The 26,087-nt window shown below is 38.4% G+C and overlaps 1 protein-coding gene across 1 annotated transcript; it reads right to left on the bottom strand.

The window, feature by feature from the left end:
- Positions 1-701: 701 nt before the first annotated feature.
- On the bottom strand, positions 702-26,048 carry LOC127621646 (phospholipase DDHD1-like). Its single transcript, XM_052095326.1, has 13 exons — positions 25,009-26,048; positions 24,176-24,352; positions 23,758-23,886; positions 21,074-21,221; positions 20,865-20,974; positions 20,649-20,755; positions 18,156-18,409; positions 11,479-11,554; positions 10,880-11,029; positions 10,570-10,634; positions 8,403-8,581; positions 7,826-8,101; positions 702-2,730 (listed from the first exon to the last, which is right to left on the bottom strand). The coding sequence occupies exons 1-13, from the start codon at positions 25,778-25,780 to the stop codon at positions 2,534-2,536; spliced, it is 2,640 nt and encodes an 879-aa protein (XP_051951286.1). The 5' UTR covers positions 25,781-26,048; the 3' UTR covers positions 702-2,533.
- Positions 26,049-26,087: the final 39 nt, after the last annotated feature.

Raw genomic sequence — 26,087 nt, forward strand, 5'->3', positions numbered from 1 at the left:
AGAAGAATATCTCAGCTCTTAGGTCCATGCAATGCAAGTGAATGTTTTCCAGACGTTTGAAGGTGCAAAAAGCACATAAAGGTAGCATAAAAGTAATCCATTTGACTCCAGTGGTAAAAAACATATCATCAGAAGCGATATGATACGTTTTTTTTACTATAAATTCTCCCCTGCCCAGTAGGTGGCGATATGCACAAAGAATGTGAACTGCAAATCTTTTTTTTTTTTTTAAATGTGAAAGTGAAAGTGGGGATTTATTGTAACAAAGGACTTAAATATTGATCTGTTTCTCACCCTCACCAATCACATCGCTTCTGAAGACATTAATTTATCCACTGGAGTCCTATGGATTACTTTTATGCTGCCTTTATGTGCTTTTTGGACCTTTATATTTCTGTCCACCATTCAATTGCATTGTATGGACAAGAATATTAATTCTTGGGTGAATTATTCCTTTAAGATTTTAGATTAAAATATATATAAGGGAAAGTGTATATTTCAGCTGCTGTCAGGCGGTCACCACCTCTTATACAGTACATCTTTCCTCAGTTTGTGAGACCTTTTATCTTTTTCTGTTCACTAATAGGTATGCATTGTGAAGTATGCAGTGAGTTTTTTCTTTTTGGATATATTACATGTGTTTCAGATAATATGGGGCCAAAAAAATTGCATGTATAATAATAATAACAAGAATACAAGAATTAGGAAAAACATTTTTTTTAATAGCTGTAGATGAATTATTGCATGCCACACTCCAGGACACTGCTTACAATTTCATGCCCAGAACCCATAAACACTTGGCTACTCCTTTGTGGCCATCTGCACCCCTGTGTCTGCATTTGTCTCTGACTTATATGAGCAAAACTAATTTACCCGCCATGGATTAATACAATTCTTTTGTATTGATTTCCATTTACTTTTTGCTAACCAGAATGCATCATCAAATTGTGGCTATAGTAGAGTAATTAATCTACACAGCTGAGATAAAAAAAATAAAAAAAAAGATTGAGACTCAAGAGCAGGTGGTCAATATCAATTTTAATGAAAAACACGAGGTTCATAAAATTGGAACAGCTCGGTTTTCACTTAAGCTAAACAGTAAAGACTGGAGTCCAGTTCTGATATATGCACATAAAGCAGACAGTTCCCTCTGACCACAGGCCTGATGTGAAATCATCAAGACCTAACTCTATTCGGCTTATTGGCACATTCAAGGGATGTCTTACATCAGGTGAGGTAAGGAGAGATGTTAAGTGCTTTTCTCTTGGCATTGTAAAGGCATGGGGGTGTTCTTCAGGATTACTGTATACAAATCATACAAAATTAATACATAAAACATGGAAGTAACACAAAACAATCGTTATTTTAAAACAGCAATGGTTCTTTAGTGCTCTATTATGTAACAAAAAGTAACATAACAAGTAACATTTAGGATATGTCATCATTGACAAGAAAGAGAATGCCACAAAGAATTTCTAATGGGGGATGTTTAAGGGAGAACTTCTCTATCATGCATGTTAAAGCATAACATAATCTTTAATTTAGTGGTGGTCATACCAAAGAGTGCATTCAAATATGCAGTAGATTTATGTGTCTATCATGCAGGTGTAGAGAACAAACTAATGCCTCAACACGTCTATCAGAAATAGAGTAAGGAGCACCTGGAACAGGACTAAAATGTCTTTTAAGCAGGTTTCACTGATGGCTTTTCCTCTTCAAACTATATCTGTTGAAGTATTATTCCATCAGGTCTATGTGCACTTCCCCCGTCGACAATCACCTCAATATTTGGCCACTTTTAGAAGTGATGCAGATTGTGTTTTATCATCTAAATAATATAAACATGTAATAGCAATGTGTAATTTATCAAAAAGAAATAAAAAAATCTTCAAAATTGCTATTTTCAGGCAAGAAAAATGATCACATCAGATGTATTACTCAAAGAAAATAATTGTGGACTTTCAATTCATCAGATTTTTGTCAGCCACACTATACGACCTTCAACTTAAAGGGATAGTTCACCCAAAAATGAACATTCTGCTATCATTTACTCACCCTCCTGTTGTTCCAAACCCTTACTGTATGACTTCCCTTCTTTGGTGGAACACAAAAAAAGAGATGTTCAGCATCTGTCACCATTCACTTCGTTGAATCTTGTTCCATTCAAAGTAGGTGAATAGTGACTGAAGTTCTCAGTTCACAACAGTCCACAAAATGAAGAAAGTCACGCGTGTTTGGAATGACACGAGGGTGAATAAATGATAACGGAAGTTCCCTTCAAGTTAACACACATAAGTCAAAATGTAGAATCTTTTGCTTTTGGAAAAGGTGTGATCGTTACCACCATCTCATCGAGGTTAACAACCAATTATATTTTGGGTATGTGGGAGAGAATGTCTCTTCCATAGGTGTGCATGAATGTGTTAAAGGAAAAGCAAGGCAAGGACAGGATCTCTGATGCACAGTGAATAAGGTCTGCTAAACTAAACAGGCTTTGAAACCATTGTAATTAAGGGTGGTGCCGATGAAAAGTTTATAGGTGTGTGTGTGATGATTCAGGGTTATCCTCTGCCACGTCGTTCGCTTCATTTGGCCTGTACATGAATGTTAGTAGAAACAGAGCCACATCATGGGAGCACCAATAGGCTGTGTGCGATGTCACCGCTGACCAATAGCGGCTCTCCACCAGGCCCTCCCTCAGCTCAAAGTCGACCCGTTTCTCCAGTTCCACTGAAAAACAGTATAAAAGGGGGTTGCTATTCTCACAGGTATTGGAGGCATAGGTGAATCATGGACCGGGCCATGGATGGCACTTTTCCGCTGCGCATTATGGTTTGGTTCGACTTGACTCTACTCGCTTTACATTTCTGAGCTTGCTTTTCCACTGCAGTTTAGTGCCGCCTCAACGTGGGTGGGATTATAGGCTGATCATCATAGTTGTGCCGCCTCTACTGTCGTGACATCAACTTAAACGCAACACAAACATTACTGACCATAAACAATAACACAACCGCTAGCTGTAAGCTACTAGCTCATTGTACTGCATAAAGCAGTTGTTGTATGGGGATTTTACACAAGTGTAACAGTTACATTGGCCTGGTTGTTTTAGAAGCAAGCTTCCAGTAGCTGGTCAACTAAATAAAGTGAAGCAATCAAGCAAAGTATAGAGTTAATGTAAAAAAAACGAACCATCCTCCATCGTGAACTCCAACAACATCGTGGCTGAGTCCAGAGCTAGATAGCGCCCATTTGGTCGAACAACTTCCACTTTTCCTTGATGGTTCTGTAGACACTTTTAATTTTGTTTTACTTTTCCCTACAATGTTGGTAGGTCCAGTGGTAGCCGTGTGCGGCCAACAGCTGAAACACTTCCTGAAAGTCTATTTCGTTTGTCGCTAACGAGAGGAACGTCTGCACCTCGTTTATTCACCACGCCGTGGTTTTGCACACAACCATTTCTTTTTACAATTCGAAAGTCATGTAAACACATGATACTGCTATAGCTGTTGCTAACTTAAAAACAACGGTTTGATGTCCCGTATCGCAAATCAAGTGACGCTGGTAGTGACGATTCTCTCGGACCAATCAGTGATCTGCAGGATTTTGACGTCACATTTAGTATGGGCTTGGCCCGCTCGGAAGTTCGACCAAGATGATACTAAAAAGTCCCTGGTACCAGGTACTATCCACAGTTGAAAACCCCCAAAAAGCGAGCAGAGTCGAGTTGAGTTGTACCGTGCAGTGGAAAAGTCCCATAATAGAACCCTTTTTCCTTTCTGTTTTTAATAAAAAAATTTGAGCCACTCTTTATCCCTATAACGGCACTTGTATAATATTTGACCAATCACTTTATAGAGCCTCTACATCATCAACATGATTCAAACTTAGCTGAAAAACCTGTTGTATGCTGTGTACTAGATGTTTACTGCCTCCTGGTGAAAGTTTCAATGCTCTTCTGGAAGTAGAAGACCTTGTAATATATTTTCCAAAATGGCTACCTTCACATTGTGATGCACTCGTCTTATTTATGTTAACTCTTTGGTGATTTTGACAAAGTAAAATGAACAATGACGATTATATTTTTACTAATATTTCAAAAGGAGTATTAACTGAATTTAAGCAATATGTGCTAACTTAAAATTGCATTATTTTATTGACAAGTTCGTGTTGAAAATATGTATATAAAATATGATACAACAGGCTTTTGAAGTTTATCTCTCAATCATCATTCCATTCCATTCATGTCCACCACAATAAAAAAGCTTTTAAAATACTGATGCAAAACTTTTAAAGATATCTTTGAAGTGTGATTTATTTTACATATGCAGCTTGTTCTGTCATAATATCTAGTGGTTTTTATACATATCTCATGGTTTGTTATTTTAATGTGATCTTACTAAACAAAATGTTTTACAATATAACTTTTTTCAAACATCAATAGTGTTTGGTGTATAAAAACATGATAATTGATTCTTTTTTAAAAAATCATATTGCATTTGAGGTGCTGAATTGTAATGTCATACATTTCTATAGAGCAAGGAGTACTTGCTTGTTTTGATTATTTGCTGAAGTTGCCTTTTTCTTGGCAAAAGCAAATTAGCCAATTCAAAGCTCTGTTATACAAGGACAAAGTTACGTATAAAACACATTTGCAGACTTTAGGTTGCGCTGTATGTTTCGCACTGTTGATTTAAATGAACCTGCTAGTAAGAGTCATTTGTTCAGGAATCAGTGAATAAACGTCTCATCGAAGGGGCTCTGGTGTGTAATATGATATCAATTCAAGAGCTCTGTCAACTCTGGAAACCAAAGGCAGTTGGGCCATTCAGGCGCAACCAACATAACAATTTCCTCATTCTACCATATTTTGCACAACACTTAGTGAAATAACTGGATGGGGGAAACACATACTTTCGTCCCACTGGCCATTAGTGGGCTAGACCATCCAGGCCCAATGGAGAAATAACTCCCTGACTCGAGAGCAGATCTGTGCCGCTATTCAGATGACCAGGGACGTGCATTGCATGTATTGACAGGAGATGCCTCTCACACCATAAGACGAGCTGTTGTGTGAAGTTTAAAATGGGTGCAATCTACCTCCCCCTGATGGGTTATGTATGTCACAACCGCTGTGTTGTCGGATCGGACCAGGACGTGAAAACACTGGACGAATGGGTGGAAGGCTCTCAGGGCTAGAAATACAACTACTGTAGTAGTTTAAGACAATGTATGTGTCCAGTCATTTGTGCACCTGTCCAGGTGCCAAAAGCCGGACGTCAATTGCATAGGGCTCCCCAGGCTGTATTGGAGGCATCCGTCATGACTACTTTGCAACTGACAACTTGACGAAGCACTATGCCCCTCTGAAGGAATTAGGGCATTTTCCTGTGTTGGCCATAAGACCCAGATACCATTGAATGTTTCTTTCCCAGCATGAAGGTGGATTGAATTCGCTCCTCAGGCGAATGTGCTAACATAGCAGCCGAGTCAGGTTTTATTCCCAAGAATGACATCTGTCGACTGGGCTTCAGCATGTTCTTCGACCAGTTGACTCCAAGTCCCAAATGCTCCAAATGCGCAAGTAGCAGGTCTCTGCTCCTATGACTGTGCTTAAAGCAACCAATCGTCAAAGTAATTCAGTACGCAAACACCGCTCAGCTTAAGCAGAGTGAGTGCCTCATCGACACATTACGTGATCGTGCGGGGGGCTAGGGATAAGCAGCCCTTTCGAAGGTGATGGCAAATCTCAAGAATAGCCTGTGGTGAGGGGCTATGTTTACATGAAAGTATGCATTTTTCAAATCGATCAACACAAACCAGTGTCTGACAAATTAACCAAAAGATGACGCTTCGCAGACACTAGGCTACCCATCGACTGTCTATATCATGGGTGGTGATTTTGGTAGCTAGGAGCCATATAAGTGGCACAGCGCACGCAGCTCATTGAAAGACTTGGGGTCCAGCACACTCTCGTCCATATCGCTGAGCAGGTCTTCATGGTAAGCTTGCAGCACCGTCTTGGTGAGAGCCGAGCCAGCCTCACCAACCTGCAGTGTTTGGATGGGTGCGCAGGTCTGATTTTCCATGACGGGCTAGAGGAGGGGCACAAGTGCCTCTCACACACACACTACTAACTCTTCCCCCAGGGGAATCTCTAAATAACCGTCCTGCTCAACGCGTTCCAGTGTTGTGAAGGTTGTGGCTTCAATAAATACAGTAGCGTTTATGAATGCACTTCAACAATTGAAAGGACATGAGTAGGTGGAGCTCAAAGCGCTATCTGCCAATAAAATTGTTACGATTCAATCGGTAAAATACAGTGTGTGAAGTATCAATTACTGTGGGCAATGTTCATGCAATACAATATAATAAACAAAATAAAATCAAACTTTCTGTTTTATTGCATAAATAGCATATTAAGCCAATTCAACGCAAGCAGATATCAAAGGAACTAGCTGTTCAAACGAACCTGCTCATAAGAGTCATTCTTCAGTCATTTGGACTACACTGGTCGTGCTGTATGTTTCCTGCTGTAGCTTCAAATGAACTGGCTCATAAGAGTCATTCATTGTAGATTCAAGTGAACAGGATCAAAAGAGTAATTAGTTTAGGAATCAGACTATACTGGTTGCGCTGTGTTTTCCACACTGTCAATTGTAAAGAAATGGCTCATAAGAATAATTCATTCAATGGTCATGCTGTGTTTCGCTCAGTAGATTAAATGGACCAGCTCATAGGAGTCATTCATTGTAGATTCAAATGAACTAGCTCATAATGGTCATACATTCGGGAATCGGACTACACTGGTCACGCTGTATGTTTTGTGCTGTAGATTCAAATGAACCTGCTTATAAGAGTCATTCATTGAATATTTAGATTAACTGGCTCATAAGATTCCTTCATTCATGAATCGCACTACACTGGCTGCACTATATGTTTCATGCTGTATATTCAAATAAACCGGCTCATAAGAGTCATCCATTCTAAGCAGACTACACTGGTCGCACTGTATGTTTTGTGCTGTAGTGTAAATGAACCAGCTCATAAGAGTCATTTGTTTGGGAACCAGACTACACTGGTTGCGCTGTATATTTCATGCTGTAGATTCAAAAGAATCGGTTCATAAGAATCATTTGTTGTATTTTTTATTTTATTTTTTTTGTCCCCTTTTTTTCCCAATTTGAAATGCCCAATACCCACCCACCGCACTGCGGGCAAGTCTCAGTTGCCTCCGTTTCTGAGGCCATCAATCTGTGCATCTTATCACGTGGTTCGCTGTGCATGACACCGTGAAGAGTCACAGCACGTGGAGGCTCATGCTACTCTCCACACACAATTTTTCCACGCACCCCATTGAGAGCGTGAACCCCTAATCGCGACCACGAGGCGGTTATCCCATGTGACTCACCGGGCCAATTTGGTTGCTTAGGGACCTGGCTGGAGTCAATCAGCATGCCCTGGATTCGAACTCACGACTCCAGGGGTGGTAGTCAGCGTCAATACTTGCTGAGCTCCCCAAGCCCCATTTGTTGTAGATTTTTTTTTTAAAGTCTCATAAGTGTAATTTGTTCAGGAAGCGGACTACACTGGTTGCACTGCATTTTTAATGCAGTAGATTCAAAAGAAGCGGGTCATATGAGTCATTTGTTCAGGAATCAAACTACACTGGTCGCACTGTTTCGCGCTGCTGATTCAATACCTGTGTTTCTGTGTCGCTGAGTGAGTATTTTAGTACATTGTTCCGGTGTTCCACACATTACCTTTAACAAACTATGAATATAAAAAAAATTGTGCATAATGGCTTGCACAAGCATATGATACTTACAGGAAGAGTTATCCATAATAGCAGAGGCTGATTGTGACATGCTGGTGTCTCCTGCCTTCTCCTCTCGTTTCTCCTCGATTTTCTCTTCTGTCTTCTCCTCCGTTTTCTCTTCTGACTCCATAGACCTGCCTTCTTCCCCAGTTACTTCACCCCCTTTCTCACATGCTCCAATCTCACAGTCAGATGGCTCCTCCTCCACACCACCCACCTGCCCACTAGAGCGGGAGAATCGGGAGAAGAGCATCCCGCCAATACCTTTACCTATACTTGCCGCACCTGTTAAACACACACACACACACACTATTACAAACTTAATTTATTGACAAGTGTATTTCCAAATCTCCAGTTGTTTGTGACACTTCCTAATTGCTCTCTATTGATCTGATGACTTGCTGAGCTCTTGTGGTTTTTCGTTTTTCGCACTCAAATCAAGAACTATAAACTAAGGATTTGCCGTAAATGAAGTAAGATTTTCTCAATATTTGGAAACCTAAAATATTTGCAAAATGTTCCCTATTCAGGTTAAAGTGAGACAAATTTAATGGACCAGGACCTCTTGGTGGTCAGACTATCTTACCCATGATGCTGGCTTTTCCCAGGTTGGTGATAGACTCGCCGTAGTGTCTGCGGGGCTGTGGAGGGGAGGTACACGGGCTTGGGAGGCTCTCTGTGTCTGATACTGAAGCATTTTCCTTTGATGGGTTCAGTAGAGTGGGACGGATCTGGTCATACGGTGTGGGGCTTGTGGTGTTGTACCTAAAAATCAATGTACCAAGGTTATTATCATTAACAAAAACTATTCCGAATATAACAAAATATAAAATATTTTGTTAATTAAAAACTAAAAATGTGAGTTTGAAATTAAACTGATACTATTGGCCTACACATATCACACAAAACTTGACTAGTTTTCAGTGTTTGGACTGATTTCAATTATTTCCCAAGCCGTACTTTATTAACAGTATTGTTGTTTTCACCATAGGTGAAATGATTATTTAAGATAACTTACAAAGCTTTAAAATCAGAGATACAATGAGCTCAGAGGTTGTTAATCGATGGTATACGCATCTGTTGAAGCCATCAGTCTGTGTTATTTAAACTTTTATTTTTAACAAATCATGTTTAATAGCAGAATAACTTGTGAAGAACTACACTACCCATAATTCTGAACAAAGATCCACCAATCAGAGAATTGCAACCAACAAAGAATGCCAGACTAGCTCTGCAACAATCGGCCACTTCATTAACACTCTCTCTCTACTCTCTCTCTACACTCTCAAACTACTTAGATATTTGTATTTCTCTGAATATTTTGCAATCAATTTAAATGTAATATACTGTTTCTATACTTATAATCAACAACTTGAAATCAAGTTTTATATTTTTCCACCTTTTATTGAATTACGTCATTTGCAAGTCTACATGGGTTTGTAGTTCATTCACTCATGAAAGATGGTAAGTATCATTTTGTCTGATTTTCAAATATTTTCTTGCTTCAAATCAAAGTTTGTAATGGTGTGATTCATCTCACAGCTGGTTGGTTTTGTTCATGGTTTAGAACTCTTTTATGAAGGATTTTGTGGAGAAAAAAAATGAATGGGAAAAATAATTATTTAACCAAGATGGCTGAAAAAGTGGGCATGTACTGTTGGGCTCGATTAGACAAAAGCAGCCATCTGATTTACATGGAAAACAGCCAATGACAGTTCACTTGTTGCATAGGCAGATTCAATTATTTATGGCGCTGTGTTGTAAGCGATGGGAATTGACAACTAACACTGAAAGAATACAAAACTAAAACTAAAAATTTTCCAAAGATACAAACAAAAAAGAAAACAATTTATGAACCATTTAAACTAACTTAAACTAAGGTAAAGCCGAGGTATGTAATTTCTGCGGCACTGGCGCCACCGAACTGAAATGCAAAAATAAACAATGCTTTCAAAACAGCTTTTTGAATACGCCCCTCGTCTGTTATAGTTCAAACCGTCAGATAGTCCCACGCCCAACTCACGTTGTGAGTTTAGTAACATTGTTGGGGGAGGGTCAAAGGGGCTTGCTCAAAACAAACACAGGAATTTTATAGTGCCGCAGAGACAATGTTTAAAGTTTTCGAGAAAAATAACCTATGCATGGCTTATTATAGTTATCTCTGCATATTAAACAGGGATAGAAGGAAGTATTTTAACACTGAAAAAGTGACATACTTCAGCTTTAACATAAAAACTAGTGGAGTTATATGCAGCTCACAGTGCTGAGTATACAGGAAGCCATCTAGTCCGGCGGCTTATAAGTTATGGAAACAGAAATGTAAGCGCAGCATAGTTCTAGCGGGAAGACTAGCAGCTGTTCATCATCGCACCATTAGCTAGGTAACTCCCAGCCAATCACATGTAAGCCATTGCTTTATAAGTCTGCTCACAATCTATCACATTGCTGTTTCAGTGTGCTAACGTGGCAACCTCCACCACCCCACCACCACCAGTTGAGTCCCGTCCTGCACGGGGGTAGGCTCCTCGCCCCTGCCTGCTATCTCCGGCAGGATATGATGGTTCAGAGTACTACAACTTTGGACCGCCAGACGGGGTCTACGCCAAAGAGAGACATTACTTTTCTGTTTTATATTCATCAAATAAATTTAATCTTCAATTTCACTCAAGTCTGCGAGTCTTCCTGATAGAACTTTCTTTCTTTTCTTAAATCTTCAGAAATATACTGGTAGGATAGAGCATTATTTTACTCACCAGTGGATCTGGGCAGGTGCTATATTACTGTAATGCTTTAGAATGAGGGGCTCCAGTCTGTATGCCTGCAGAAAACCATTTCATTATTCTTTTACTCTGCCTGATTCTATAATTACACTTACAAAAAGTACCATGTTTTTTGGACATTATTATAATAATGACTATAAATGTACCACTTTAAATCAATAGTATTCTTTGAAGAACCTTGGTGTCCCATGTAAATATCTTAGTATAATATACTGTATATGGGCCAGTAACAATAGAGATCTGATTCTGAGCTATATTTAGACTTCAATCTAATCACACTCACCACAGGATCAGTGGGATGGAAGATGTTGAAAAGCCGCTGACAGATGCTTTTGGGAAGGAAGTGGTCCTGCGTTCTGTTGGTTCCAGGACGGACCCCTCGTAAAGCCAAGAACACTGCCAGAGGAGAGCCCATGCAGAAGAAGTTCTCCACCTACAACCCCAAGTCAATGCCCACAAAGGTAATTAGATAAGACTGACAATACTGGATGATGGGAGTAAAAAAAGAAGGACATACTTAGGGCGTCTGCACACAGCAGAGCTCAGATGGAGCATTTGCTGGACAAGAATATGTAAGCTCTGTTTTGAGGGGGTTGAAAGAGCAGTATGAGTTTGTAATCACAAATAGAGCTAATTGATTTTCCGGCAGCACAACTAGATCCGTCTCTGTGAGCTTCGCATCAGTCAACAGCTGCCTATGTCAGAGTTTGTTGTAGCAGAAGTTCTCAATGTTTGGTCGGATGATGGAGCACCACCTCCGCAAACCAATGTGTTTTCATCTACGTCCTTCCAAAGTGTTATCCCCATTGAAATCTACACATGTGCAGCGTTCTCTGATGCAGTGTAAACACTAGTACTGAGTTATCACCCTTATCAACATACCTTGAATTTCAGGGCTGGAGTCCATCTTGACGATGAGGTTTGGAAATGCAGAAGCTGATTTTCCAAGTCCCTCAATCTGCAAATTGAACATTGAGAAATAGATTTAAATCAGTTTTGGAGTGGTCCATTACACAAACTGGATTAATGGGGGGTTATCATTGTGGAGTAGAGTGCATTCAAAACTAAAAACCCTTTAAATAATACATGACTCTAAGAAGGCTTCAGAAACAATAAGAGAACACTAAAAAATCAATGGTATTTTAAAAGCTCATTCCTTACAATAGATCTGTTTAGCCGTGACGTCAATTTGCTAACATGGAAGGCTAATTCACTATAGGTTCCATCAGGAATAAATAATGTAAAATATTGTCTGTGTTCAAATTTACTTGAAGAGACTTTCACGTTGTTCTGCAACAGGGGTGTCATGCACCTAATGTTTTTGAAGGGGCACCAGGGTCAACCAAACCCAACCCACCACCACCACCACCACCATTTATGCAAAGTTCATATTGCTACAACAAGCAGTATAAATCACAGGAAAAGGTATAAACACCTGTTTTAATCAGTAATTGAATCAGTAATGGTTGCATTCGATTGCATTTTTACATTTTCAGATGGTTTTACATTGCTTTCTTGTGCTCTTAACACTTCTTTTGTGCACATAAGAGGCATAAGAGGCAGTGCAAAATGTGTCTCAGCTCAACAGAGAGTGAGCTGAAGCCGATCACTAAAGAAGTTGAACATGTAGCCTTCCTCTGAATGAGGTGATTACTGTAAATGTAGTTTTCCATGTTCAGTGTAAGTTATAGATAATAAAACGAACTAAATGAACTTACTAAAAGAAAATTAACCAAATAAAATGGTTAGTATTTTGTGCCTTGTATTTCTCATTAAATCAGCTGGGGGGGCTTGATTGACACTTAAAAGCACTCTAAAGTAGGGTTGCAAAGGGGCGTAAAATTTCCGGTAAATTTCCGGAAACTTTACATGGGAAGTTATGCTACGGAATTTAAAACTTTGGGCACTTGGCTATATGCTGATGCATCTTTGTGGCATTCTTAACATAGGTCTTTGCACAGTATTTGCAAATGTACACAGCCTTTCCTTCTACATTAGCTGAGGTGAAATGTATCCATACATCAGATGGCGCATGTGTCATTGTTCTGTAGAATAAGATTAGAAAAAAGCTTGTAAAAAACATGAATGCAATGCCATGCATGGATATATAAATAGTTAGCTAAACAATTAGAATATTCTGGAATGGTAAAAACATTTTACAATTGATGCTGGACAAATGAATAGAAATAGGCTAGATGAATAGATGAACACTCCTCAAGCAGCATGCTAAATCAAACTATAACCTACATTCTTGTATGATAACAGAAAACTGGCTAGCAGAAGGCAGAAGAAACAGCATCGCTGTTGAGCCAGCTAGCACCATGATGGCTAGTCACTTAAAATGTCAATGAAATGGTGTTAGCTATCTTACATTTAGCATAACTGAATTACTTGCTAGCTTGCTACTGTATAAACACATTTTGATTTAGTATTTGCTTGTTATATTTTAATACCATAGATCAAATATATTTACCCTAATAATATCAATAAAACATGTTTGACTGGATGTAGACCTTTGGCTCAAATGCAGTAGTGTGGCTTCAATAGTCCTGCTGTAGTAAGTATCCTGCAGTAAGTGCATGTGATTGAGGAATGTGCATTCAATCTGGTTGTTTTAAAAAAGATTATGCTGCAAGACGTTTTTTTTTTCAACTACATTTAAGTTCCCTGTTATAGGCTAACCTGCAATATAGCAAATTTCCAGTTTATTCCTATATTCCCGTTAATACCATATATTCCCGTTAATTCCCACATATTCCCTTTGAAAATTCCTGGAATTTTGTAACCCTACTCTAAAGAAATATTAGTTATTTTTAACATCTTGGATTTAAGTATCTATTACCATTTAATTATATTTTATAAATTGAAATAAAAACGTTTTCAAGGGGACAAAAATCATAATCGCATTCCTGCAGGATTTAATCTCAGAGTACGCACAACAAACTGACCCAGAAAAGAAGTGTGCCCTTATTGTCAAGGGGGGTCCGGGCATGTTCCAGAGGTTGACGTTTTTAATTTTATTGAGTGCATATGCATCTATTGGCTAAAGCATTTCTAAACGAGGCTGATCATACCAGAGTGATTATTTCCATTAAGGGGCAATATTTGACACCTGGAGTTATTTTTCATGGGCATTTATTACATTTTAAGAGGGTATTTTTGGGCCATCATCTGACACAACAGTTCTAATTCATGTTTCACCTTTGTGGTTTTAATAAACTATAATTGTCACATACAACGGTGTATCAAGAGTTATTAGGATTTATAATGAATATATTAATTAATTACATTTCAACAACACAACGGCTAGGGACGTGTAAAACGGCATGATTTAAAAATTGACTAGTCGATGGGTTATGCCAATGATTAGTTAAAGCTCTGTATAATTAGGTTGGAGTCATTTCCCCAAGACACCAATCAGATGTGTTTCAGTAGGATTTCAGATATTCAAAAAATAAATAAGCTTAATAACAATAACATTTGATTGCACAAAACTGTCAAAGTCATCAAAATCAGAGCGGAAAAGTCAGATATTAAAATATTGTTGTGGTGCTTTTAGTGTAGCAATGTTTTTCACCCTTAGATGCATGTTTTATCAGTACCTCTTTTTGTTTGTGTCTTCATTGCATGACGAGTAAAATGAATACATTTGAATATAAACAAAGTAAAAGCAATAGAACAAAAAAAACAAACATCTAGAATGTCTAAAAAGCATGTGGATAAAAACATTACACACAGCTGCTCATAAAATCATTGTGATATACTGTATGCGTTCGGGTATATTGACTAAATACAAAACAAGAAATAGCACTAACAACACTAACAACAATAGATATGGTGTAATAGTACATTTACAAAGGTATGAATTAATGTAATGTTATTTAATGAGGCGCAAATTTATCATAAATTAATGCCAAGGGCTAACTTCTTTAGTTTGACCTCTAATTTCAAGTACAGAGTATTTAAACCTACACTTAAGCAAATCTAAATATAGAAATAAAGTGACATATCAAATATCAAACTAAACATTAATTTACAAAAGTTAGCCTAACTTACTCTATGATGATAGTCTAAGAGTCTAAATTCCAGGTTGGACGTCAGAGTTTTAAAATACTACGAAAATAAACGATATGTAGGCTATAAAAAAAATAAATAAATAATAATCTGTAGATGCATTTAAAATAAATAAAGAACTGAACAGGGCATTGAATTTTAAACATAGGCCTCGCCACGTTAAAATGAACTGTGTTTTAAATGCTAGCTTTTCATATTCCGCAGAGAGATTGTTTTTATTATTATAATTCATGAGAGAATCAAACAAAAAATAACTAGGTTCCGCCCAAAAATGCTCACAGTAAAATAATAAAACATATTATTCACAGAATTTGCAAAGAAATGATGCAAGGAAAGGGAACGAGTACGTACAATTTTATAAGAGAAGAACCCATAGACGAGTGACAGTGACTGGACGAATACTGTGGAAATGTCGCCAAGCAAACCATCTTTTTGTCTTTCGTCTTTTGAAACATGCAGAGAAAACACGAAATGCTGTCTCTTCATCGTGCCAGTAATCGCAATTGCCATCAATGTTTGACACATTACAGTTTTCCCCTAGACTGTAAAAAGCGCGGGTCGTCTCGATCCGTTCAGCCGCCTTTCTCAATGGATACACAATCTGCTGCTATAGAGGAACCATGTAAACTGCCTTTCATTACTTAAAAAACTAACAGTTTTTAATATGACTGGAAAGGAGAGGAACTGCTGCTTTCTTTAAACATGAAGAAAAGAGAGTGTTACGCTGCAAAACCAGTCAAACGCATTTCAGCACCAAAGCGCTGATCAAACAACAATATTGACAATGTATATTAGACTATGACTGTTCCACTGAGACAGACACAGTTAGGAAAGGTTAACTGCACATAAGTTGATTTAATTATTTAGCTTAACATCGCACTTCCCCATATGTGCTCAACTTCCCCGTGAGCGTGATCCAAGGCAGTCACGGGACTGTAGCGAAACATGTGACTCAAATGGACTGACAAAAAAACTACATTTAGAATGTGAATAAAGACTTCTGCCACATACACATTCTTTTTACATGCAATAATCATTCAATTAATTATCAAAGGTAAAAAAAAAATAATAATTTGGAAGTTAAAATAATCCATTTAAAATCATCTTGGCTCAAATATCTGAGGGGCACATTAACCCTTACATTGAATGGGCAAATGCCTCATAAATTTCACATTTATACCTCAATCGTGAATTTTGAAACCAGTGTTTTTTTTTTTATTATTATTATGTTGCTAGCAAGTTGCTATATAAGGACAACATAATTTTTCAGTTTTTGTCAGGCATGTACACTCACATTTGTGATATTTATAGTCCTCATTTAGCAACTTGCCAGCATTATACCATTTTAAATAACACAATGGCTTCAAAATTCACAATTGAGGTATGACTATGTGTAATTTATGTTCTAGAAGAATCTTATTTTGCTCGTAATTCAAAAATCACTGAAGGAATTCATGGCAAAATAGTAGCCATCCGGGTTCACTTATAAATCCAAAACATGGCTGAACAGCTCTATTGACAACCAAATACATGAATCATGCATTAACAACTAAAAGAGAATGATCAGAAAAGTTATCTTTTAATTGAAAAGCCCAGACAGTAAAAATAACAACTAAGCCTAAATTTTTTCTGTTAGTGCAAAACTCCATTACACCATGCTAGAGTGTTGTGGGTGTTACCATGGCATTGCTATACCATTGATGGTATCTGGGTGGTTGCTAGGGCATTGCTATGTGGTTTCTAGGTTGTTTTGGGTGGTTCCTTACTGGTCAAAAAAAATTAGCCCATCCCCAGGTCTCTATCATCTCCCGATCCCTAGATATAGCTTGTGCCCTCCTTCAATGTAAGCCTATGGGATTTTTTTCACCTATTCTATCATCCAGTAAGTGTAAATCATGACACAATTGCTTAGAAAAACAATAGCACACCTCTCCTCGATAAGCGGTATGAGTTCATGTCAATAATCTTCATAGAATAAACAGTGCAGGGACGAGTTACATGCTGAAGATTTAGGGTTAGGGGTTAGGGCTTTGGTAAGTTTAGGGTTAGGTTAGAGTTAGTAATTATAACAGTACTACTGTTAGTGCTGATTGAGAGTAAGATTGATGTTTGCCTAAGCTTACACCACTAATTAGGCTAAAACATTAAGACTAGGCCTGTCACAAATATGAAATATTCCCATGATTGCGGTTAGATATTGTGCACTTCAAATTCCAATCACATTTTAATGTCACAAATAAGGGAATTTTAAGCGAATATATAAATGGCATGAACGGCACCTCTGTGTGTCATTCAGTTGAGCTCCGAGCATCACTGAGAAGCATCCCAGAGGTCAACCAGAGAAGCTCCTATACGGAAGAGTGCATGAAGCGCTCAAGCGCTCTGATGTGTGCCGTCAACAGAGGCTTGCAAACTCCCACAAAAATATAAATAAACAAACAAACAATCAAATACGGGGGGGGGGCCTGGGTAGCTCAGTGGTAAAGACGCTGGCTACCACCCCTGGAGTTCGCTAGTTCGGATCCCAGGGTGTACTGACTCCAGCCGGGTCTCCTAAGCAACCAAATTGGCCCATTTGCTAGGGAGGGTAGATCACATGGGGTAACCTCCTCGTGGCCGCTATAATGTGGTTCGTTCTCGGTGGGGCATGTGGTGAGTTGAGCGTGGATGCCACGGCGGATGGCGTGAAGCCTCCACACGCGCTATGTCTCTGTGGCAACGCGCTCAACAAGCCACATGATAGGATGCGCATGTTGACGGTTTCAGACGCGGAGGCAGCTGGGATTCATCCTCCCCCACCCGGATTGAGGCGAGTCACTACGCAACCGCGAGGACTTAAAAGCGCATACACCCAGTGTTAATGACAGTGACACAGAGGAGGAGACTCGTGCGCTTACTCTATTTCTGTGGAAAAATTATTCAACGAAATCTCAAATGTTTTGCTTCACGAGACATAAGGGCTTGAGCATTAAAATGACATGTGAAAGTGAAGAAAAAAGGACAGAAATATTTTACTGTTGCATAATACAATATAAATGTTAAATTGATCAAAACTAAAGTTTATCAAAAAGAGAGACATATTTAAAGTATTTAGAAATATTTTGATATTTAAAACATAATTTTTCATATAATTCATACAGTTTTAAAGCCTTTTAAGCCTTTAAAGAAATAATATATCCCTATTTATTTTTTGATTTATAGATTTGAAGTTTAATACTATAAAAAAGACGTCTTAAGGTGTATGAAGCACACATGCACCTTAAGAAATATGACAATTCAAATGATAATTAACTGCGAAAGCCCTAAAAGAAACAATTAATCATCATAGCCCTAAAACAGACACTTAATCATCATAATTGCAATTATTAGTTTGACAATTAATCGTTAGCCAAATTTCATAATCGTGACAGCCCTAATTAAGACACACTTGACTTAATTTAATAGCTATTATTATAATAATAATATAACTATTATTAGTAGTAAACCTTAAGCGTGTGATGCGAAGGTCCTCCAGTAGCTGATGCTTATAACCATGTCTGCTTACATCAGCATCCATGGAATCTGGCACCTCTTCATGAACAAAGCGTACGGGGTCCCACCCCGTCATGATGTCAAAGGTGATGACACAGCCGAGCGAGTGAGAGACGATGGACACTTTTCCTTTCTCCGCAAACTCTGGGTTGCGCTCGCAGAAGAGCGTGTAGAGCCGGTTCAGCTCTTTGGTCAGACCTCGGGTGATCTGAGGATACAAGTGCAGTGAGCATGAAACGAAGGAGTGTGACACTTTATTCGTGTAAATAGAACAGGGAGAGTGAGAGTGGGACACAGTAAGTGTCTGTGCATGAGTGGGCATTCAGTCAATTATAACATGAGAGAGGCTAAGGCCCTGTTAACATCTGGTATTAACCTTGTGTGACCCTGAGTCCACATAAGCAACGTGTAATTTAAATGAATAAAAACCAACTGAATAGTTGGACTCCAGACTGTCATTTAAAGAGTTAACTTCTGCCACACCAAGTCACATGACTTGAAGTCATTCTTGAAGTGCTCCTACGGATGCAGTACCAACAAAAGTTTTTTCACTGAAACCTGTTTGGTTGTAAAGAGTAAAGTCTCTAGTTTCATTTGATATGCCACTTTAAAAACCTGATAAACATGATGCCCACATATGTGGAAACTGGCACTGCACTTCCTCAAAAGAAGAGAAAACTTGTTCTAACACATCTGTGGGTCATTTCATTTCATTTTAACATACATTTTGTTAGATTTAATTTTGTTATCACTATGCAATACGATTCTATTAATTAACATCCGATCAGCCACAAGATTTGGCAGCACGAGGGGGACCTACACAATATTAGGCAGGTGGTTTTAATGTTGTGGCTGATTGGTGTATGTTTACTGTGCATTTTCACATTGCGAATATATGGTGTTCATCCAAAAGCTGAAAATCTTTGCTTTCTGAGGCTTCATAAGGAATTAGGATGAACATAAGTTGCATTTCAACCTGTTCTGAGACCAGTGCAGACAGACAGTACTCTGGAGGTTAAGTAATTTACTAAATAGGGAGCAAGGGAGCATCATATGGCTTTCTATTCAGCTAAGTGCATTCACTCTTAAAATACAACCAAAGGTTAAGTTTCAGGCTTCAGATGATGTTTGGACCGCTCAACATGTTTGGCAGACATGGGACAATGTTAATCAGTACATATATTCAGAATTGTATAATGCATCATTTTATTTGAACATGGTTTGCAGTAATTGGATGATGCTTATAATTACAATTCAGCTTTCCTGAAAATCAGCTGTAACATATCTGTAACATCTCAAAAACATGAATAAGCAACACTGCTGGAAACGTAATAAACTACTTAATAAAAACATCTGACTTCCTATAGCTTGGTATTATTAAAAATTTCACATTTTAGTCCCACTGTCCACCATATGTGGAAACCAATTTGCTATAGATAAAATATATATATATATTTGTACTTGTTTATTAGGTGCTTCTAGTTACAAAATCATATAGGGAAAATGTACACAGCAGTCACACGGGGTCTCAGGAATTTAAGATGTGTTTCAGGTGATCCAATCACAAAACAATAGGTGAGACACATCGCAGATAACACCTGGTAGTAAGATTATGTTTAGATTTCGAAAGAAAGGTCTCCGATGTCATGACTACATTCACCACATTCATCACTTACTAGGTCAGATTGTTATTGCAAATTTATAAAGCACAAAAAAGCAGAAAGATTGTTGTTATTTTAGTGTATCTCCTATATTAACTGAACTTTGGAAGTTTCACACAATCTGTTTCACTGCTTGTTGGACTTTTTGAACTGTTTGATTAGATAACAGTGGTTAAATCCATACCTTCAGAAGCTATATGATAGGTGTGGGTGAGAAACAGATCAATATTTAAGTCCTTTTTCACTATAAAGCTCCATTTTCACCTTTCCAATTTCTTCTTTTATTTTTGGTGATCCACATTCTTCATGCATATCGCCACCTACTGGGCAGGGAGGAGAATTTATAGTAAAAAGAACTTAAATATTGATCTGTTTCTCACCCACACCTATCAAATCACTTCTGATGATATGGATTTACCCATCGGAGTTGAACGGATTACTTTTATGCTGCCTTCATGTGCTTTTTTGATCTTCAAAGTTCTGGCCACCATTCACTTACATTGAATGGACCAACAGAGCTGAGATATTCTTCTAAGTCTTCAATGTGCGTACAGCAGAAGTCATCGCATCAGGGATGGCATGAGGATGAGTAAATGTTGAGAGAATTTAAAATTTTCTATCCCTTTAATAATGCTGCCTCTCTTTTGAAACACCCTTTATGTCGAAAGTGCCTTAAAATACTGTCTAAGTAGGCAGCAGCAATCTAGGTTATGAAAGATGTATGAAAGAACTAAGAAAGAAAAGGAATATTATAATGAATGAAAGAGAGGAGGATTATGATCTCACCTCGTCCCTGTATAAAGGGCTTGTGTAGTACATGATGTCCATTGCACTGCTGTTCAGCATGTCTCTCAAACCTCTGACTTTATCAGGAGTAATGGAGTCCACAGTGTCTGAAAGAAGACATTTAATCAATGTTCTGTCATAATGGCCAACAATAATTGTTTTCAAACATAACGTTCTTTGTGTTTTTTCATGTTTATGATTGCCTATCAACAATACCTCCATCGAGCGCAAGTTTAGATCGCCATTCCACAGGAAGGAACTCAACGTGTTCATTTGTTCGGTCAGAAAAGTGCTTCTCCTCCATCTTACGGGCAGCATCACGCATCCTAACCATCAATTACACACATTATTTTACAACACACATCATTCAGGGCTGATATCTAGATGATCACTTTCGTGATAAATTGTTTGATTGGTAGACTCACATGCTTGTATTTCTAATAATACGCCCCTGATCCATCTTCTGGCCAATCCCATGCACCACAAAGACTATGTGCGTTGTCTCAGGAGGTGTGTCCTCTAGTGCCGCCTCCTCCACGTAACCTCGGTGGAGACGGGTCCCACTGCTAGAGGCTAACCAGACAGGAAGGCACAGTTACTGTCAATCCCAATATATTATTTGTAGTTTTCAGAATTACTGAAATGTTATTTTACAAAAAACACTTTTTTAATTGGTTTCCTCAACAACCATACCGTAAGAAAGAAATTAATTCTACTCAGAAACGTACATATTTATAATATTTTTAGCTTTACTTAATATGCATTAATGTATACAACACAAAATCCATAAATTATGTTTTAAGTACTACTAACTCAAACGATCAAGTACAGAACTGAGGATGTGGGGAATACTCATAAGACCTTGTGCTTGAATAATTTAAGCACATTTGTTTGGTCAAAAGGAACCTATTGGGGCATTTAAATAGTTGTTATAAAGAATTGACAGGGACTTCAGCTCTTTATAGTATTATTGTTGTTGTTGTTTATCTGTAATTAGTTGTCTTGTGTAAAGTCACCATTACAGTGATTAGTTCCCTTTTGTGTAGCTGGATCCTGCACAATCCATGTAATTTTTTCTTGCGCACGTGAATGTGAGTAGCTGAAGTTCATTCATGATAGGGCACGAGAGCAACAGTTCATGCAACCCCCTCGCAACATCCAGCATTCAAGAGAAAATTCGTATTGTTTATATAAAAACAGTTCCGTCACAGAGACGTGACAACAGAACACAAGACAGCTGCACACAAAACAGAGAACAGAACTTACTAAACATAAGTTAACAGTGGACGGAGTTAACCGTGCAATGTCAAAAATGGAAAACAAGTGATCAACAGAATGTCCCGTTGCTCATTGCAGCTGGTTAGGACAAAAACTCTGATTACCATAGAAAAGATTATTTTATAGCGTGTCTTTAGCTATCAGGCTAGGACACGGTTTGACCATGGCTGCCTGTATCCTCTTCTATGTTTCTGTTTGATTGATATCTGTTTGAAAACTCCAGAAAAAATAAGGCTGGGCATAGAAACGCATCAATTCTTTGACTACAAACTCTTCAGACATGTTTAGTAAGTTCTGTTCTCTGTTTTGTGTGCAGCTGTGTTGTGTTCTGTTATCACTATCTCTGTGACAAACCTGTTTTTAGATCAACTAAACGAGTTTTCGCGCACAGGAGATCAACGGTCAGTGAACATTTTCACTTAATAATAATACATTAGATTTCAGTTTGTTTCTCACCAAACTGTATCGTACACTGTAAATCATTTTAACGGTAAAAGACTGTAAAAATGCTACAGTAAAAAAAAAAAAAAGGAAATTGGTTAATGAGTAGTTACCGTAAATTATACGTTACAATCTTTAAATATATTTAAAAAGAGAGTACATGTAGTTTTATGGTAAAATGTTGATGTAAATATTTTTTAGATGTAAAAAGTATGATTTTCCTATATAATTAATGGTAAACATTTATATTATGTTTAACAAGAGAATACATTTACTGTAAATTATTGTTACAATTATGATAAAAACTATAACCGGGCATTCCCAGAATTCCCCGCAAGACCCATCACATTTCATTACGTTTTATGTGAATAGATGTTTCTTCTTATTTTTAATATCAGTTTTGTACATTGGGGTGTTATAGTTAATATAGTTTAGTTCATTTTTATTGCATTATTTTAATTTCACATGTGTTACCCTGATGGTGTTTAGTGTTTGTGTGAGAGACACTCGAGCACTGTCTCCACATATTTATTGATCATTGTTCTTGGAAGGGTCACTACTGAAGAACTTCATGTCATAATGTGCCCATTTGTAATTACAACAGTGACAATAACAATACATTTTAAAGTAAAAAGCAGATTTTTACAGTTTCAGAAGGTTAAAGTATTACGTTTAGCATTTAATAATTTAAACGATGGTACTGCACTATAACATATACCGTAAAAACAACAGTTTTAAACTGTTAAATTTACAGGTTGGTTTTTACTGTATTTTTTACAGAATTATTCTGGCAACCACAACTGCAAGTTAATTTGAAACAACATGATATAAGTTGTTAAATCTTATTCATGTGGCATACCTTTTCAAGTAAATACAGTTGAATGAACTAATACATGTGTGAATATCTAACAAAGATTTTCGAGTTAAGTTGAATTTACTTAAAATATATATGTAGCATTTTTGCATCACGTTTTTTAAGTAAATCCAACATATTTTTTTAAGTGAAGTCAACATGTAGCCCAAAATCAAAAGAAAGCAAGAAACAATCCTATTTTGCATTAAAAAAAAATTAAGCCTATTTTTAGAGCCATAAAGTTGTTTTGCATTTTGACACATTTTTTCAATTAGCACATTTTTAATGTAATGTGGGAAAAAAAATATTTAAATAGTAAACATTCTATTCATATATCATGGTTATATTTGTTTTACTGCTTTTAATTAAAAAATTATTGTATTACATTATTTCTTACCGTAATACAGTAAAAAGTGACTGTATTACAGTAAAGAAAATCTGATGAGAATCATCATTGAGAATATTGAATATTTGCCCAACAGCATGCAATCAAGCAAAATATTGAATATGTAATCATTAATCAAAGGTGTTACAAACCTTTTGAGAATCCCAGTTTCTGAGTGACAGTTCGTGCTATCTTGGAGGTGGTAGCATCGCTGTAAAGGTACACTTCATCCACGCTGTGCCAGTCCACATGGCTCCGGCTCAGTTTCAGACTGTGAATGGCTGAGTGAATTCAGGGCAGAAGTCAATCAGGCATGTTTCACATTACTTGAGTGTTAAATAATCTTCACTTCTAACCAGACCATTTCATTTAAGGGCCTTTTAAAGTACGTAACACTCTTTAGTACAAAAACCTGAAAATACAACAAGATGTCTGATTTGGGTCATGATTCATTCACCTAAGTGACTGTGCTGCTAGTTCATGGTGAGTTGACATTGTTTTGTGTATTTGGCCCCTACCATAATAATCCCCTAACCCCAAGTCCTATTTATGGCATGCCCCCTCTATTACCATCCTTGCTGTCCACCGTGGTGGTCACCGCTTCTGTGTCAAATGTATCTTTCATCTGTTGGCCTCGGAAACGGGCCAGGTGCTCCAGTTCAATCAGGTCACTGTCCTCCACCTCCAGGGGTAACCAAGTGCCATCTGTAAACCACTGACCTCGCATCACCGGGATATGGTCTTGTTCTATGAAAGCAAGCACACTGAAATTTTATCCGATGCAATATTTCACATTACCTTAAAGAAATAGTTAATCTACAAAATGAAAATTCTGTCAGCATTTACTCACCCTCATGCCGCTCCATCCAAACCCATATGACTGTCCTTGCCCCCCTAGCTACAGCAGATCGGAAGATTTTCAGTGAACAATGACGAAATTTCATTCTTAAATTTCTCACACAAAGCTAAAGTATGTCTTCAGAAGACTTGGAAGATAGCAGTCAGGTCATATAAACAACTTTCTTGACACTTAAATGCATGGCGGAACTAAGGCGGGCATTGCAGTGAATAATGTCGAAATTTCGGACTTAAATTTCTCACACATCTTTCTTGATACTTTTATGCATGGCCTGGACTATCCCTTCTTTTGATACCCCTTCCCGGTTCGATTGCCCACCCTAAAGATCAGTATTTCCATCCAAAGATCGCATCTTAGTACAGGACCTGCTTTTATGGTGCTTTCATGTCCTGTAGCTTGATGGCTCTCGGTCACCATTTCACTTTTGTTGTATGGAAAAAAGCTTTTGGTCCAAGAAAAATAACACACCATATGCGTTTGTAATGGCACGAGGGCGAGTAAAAGATGAGAGAATTGTCACTTTTTGGTTTAACTCAATACTCACGGTTCCAGTACACTGGGTAACAGTCTTTCTCTTTGATGTCCACCTCGTACAGCCCCCCACGGACACACACGGCATCCACATTAATGCTTTCTGAATCCACGTCCGTCTCGCCTGTCGAGCTTCTAGCCTCCCCAGCATTCACGCGCACCGGCTGCGCTGCTACCGACGCCGCTTGAATACTGACCGCCGGCGCTTCACATGACGATGCCAACTCGAATAAATCCTCTGCTTCCTCACCTCCGACATCTCTGCGTTTGACCTCGTTCGGGTTCAGTTCGCAGAATTTGCGATAAGCCAACTCGATTTTCAGAGAGTCGTGTCCCACAAACGGCTTCCATGTCCTCTTGTCCTCTTTGTAGAACCAGCGCACCTCCTCGGGTCCGAGCTCCGTGACAACTTCACCGCGGTGCCGCGAGCTGTTGGAGCGGTTGCGCTTTTTCGTAGCGACGTTCCCATCACTTTCGCTGTAGGGGATGTCGAGATAATCAGTCTGCGGGTCAGAACCGAGACGGCCGTGATAGGCGGCGTAACCCTCTTCCACCAGGCCTAACATCAAACCGTCCTGGGATAGCCCGCGTTGGCCTCGGGGCAGCGGCAGATGTCCATCTATGCCCGGCTGCACCGCATTCATCTCGCAGTGAATCGCATCGCCGATAGGCTCATCATCAAAGCAGGATGTGTACGCATCGTCCATCCTTCCCCATTCACTGGCGCTGACATTTTCCCTGCTTTCCGAACAACTCAAAGACGTGTTGTCCTGACAACCGCTCATCACTGTCACCGCTTTCTAGAATACAGCAAACAGGGCGATTCCAGCAGCGGTCAGCTGATCATAATAATAACAACAACAAATCTAACAATGTCATAACCTCTCGTTCCCCCGGCGCCATCAAAGCGGTCAGCATATGTACGGGTGCGTCAGTTTAATGATATGAAAATCTACTAAATAAAAGCGAATTCGTTGGCACAGTTCTCAACTTATAGGGAACACAAGCCAACCTGTTCCCTTTCCATCAATACGGCGATTGTACAGTACTTTCTCCCTATGGAGCCCCTCTGCTCTTTCTGTAACGCCCCAC

Source organism: Xyrauchen texanus, chromosome 28 (genome assembly GCF_025860055.1).
Source record: "Xyrauchen texanus isolate HMW12.3.18 chromosome 28, RBS_HiC_50CHRs, whole genome shotgun sequence".
NCBI lineage: Eukaryota > Metazoa > Chordata > Actinopteri > Cypriniformes > Catostomidae > Xyrauchen > Xyrauchen texanus.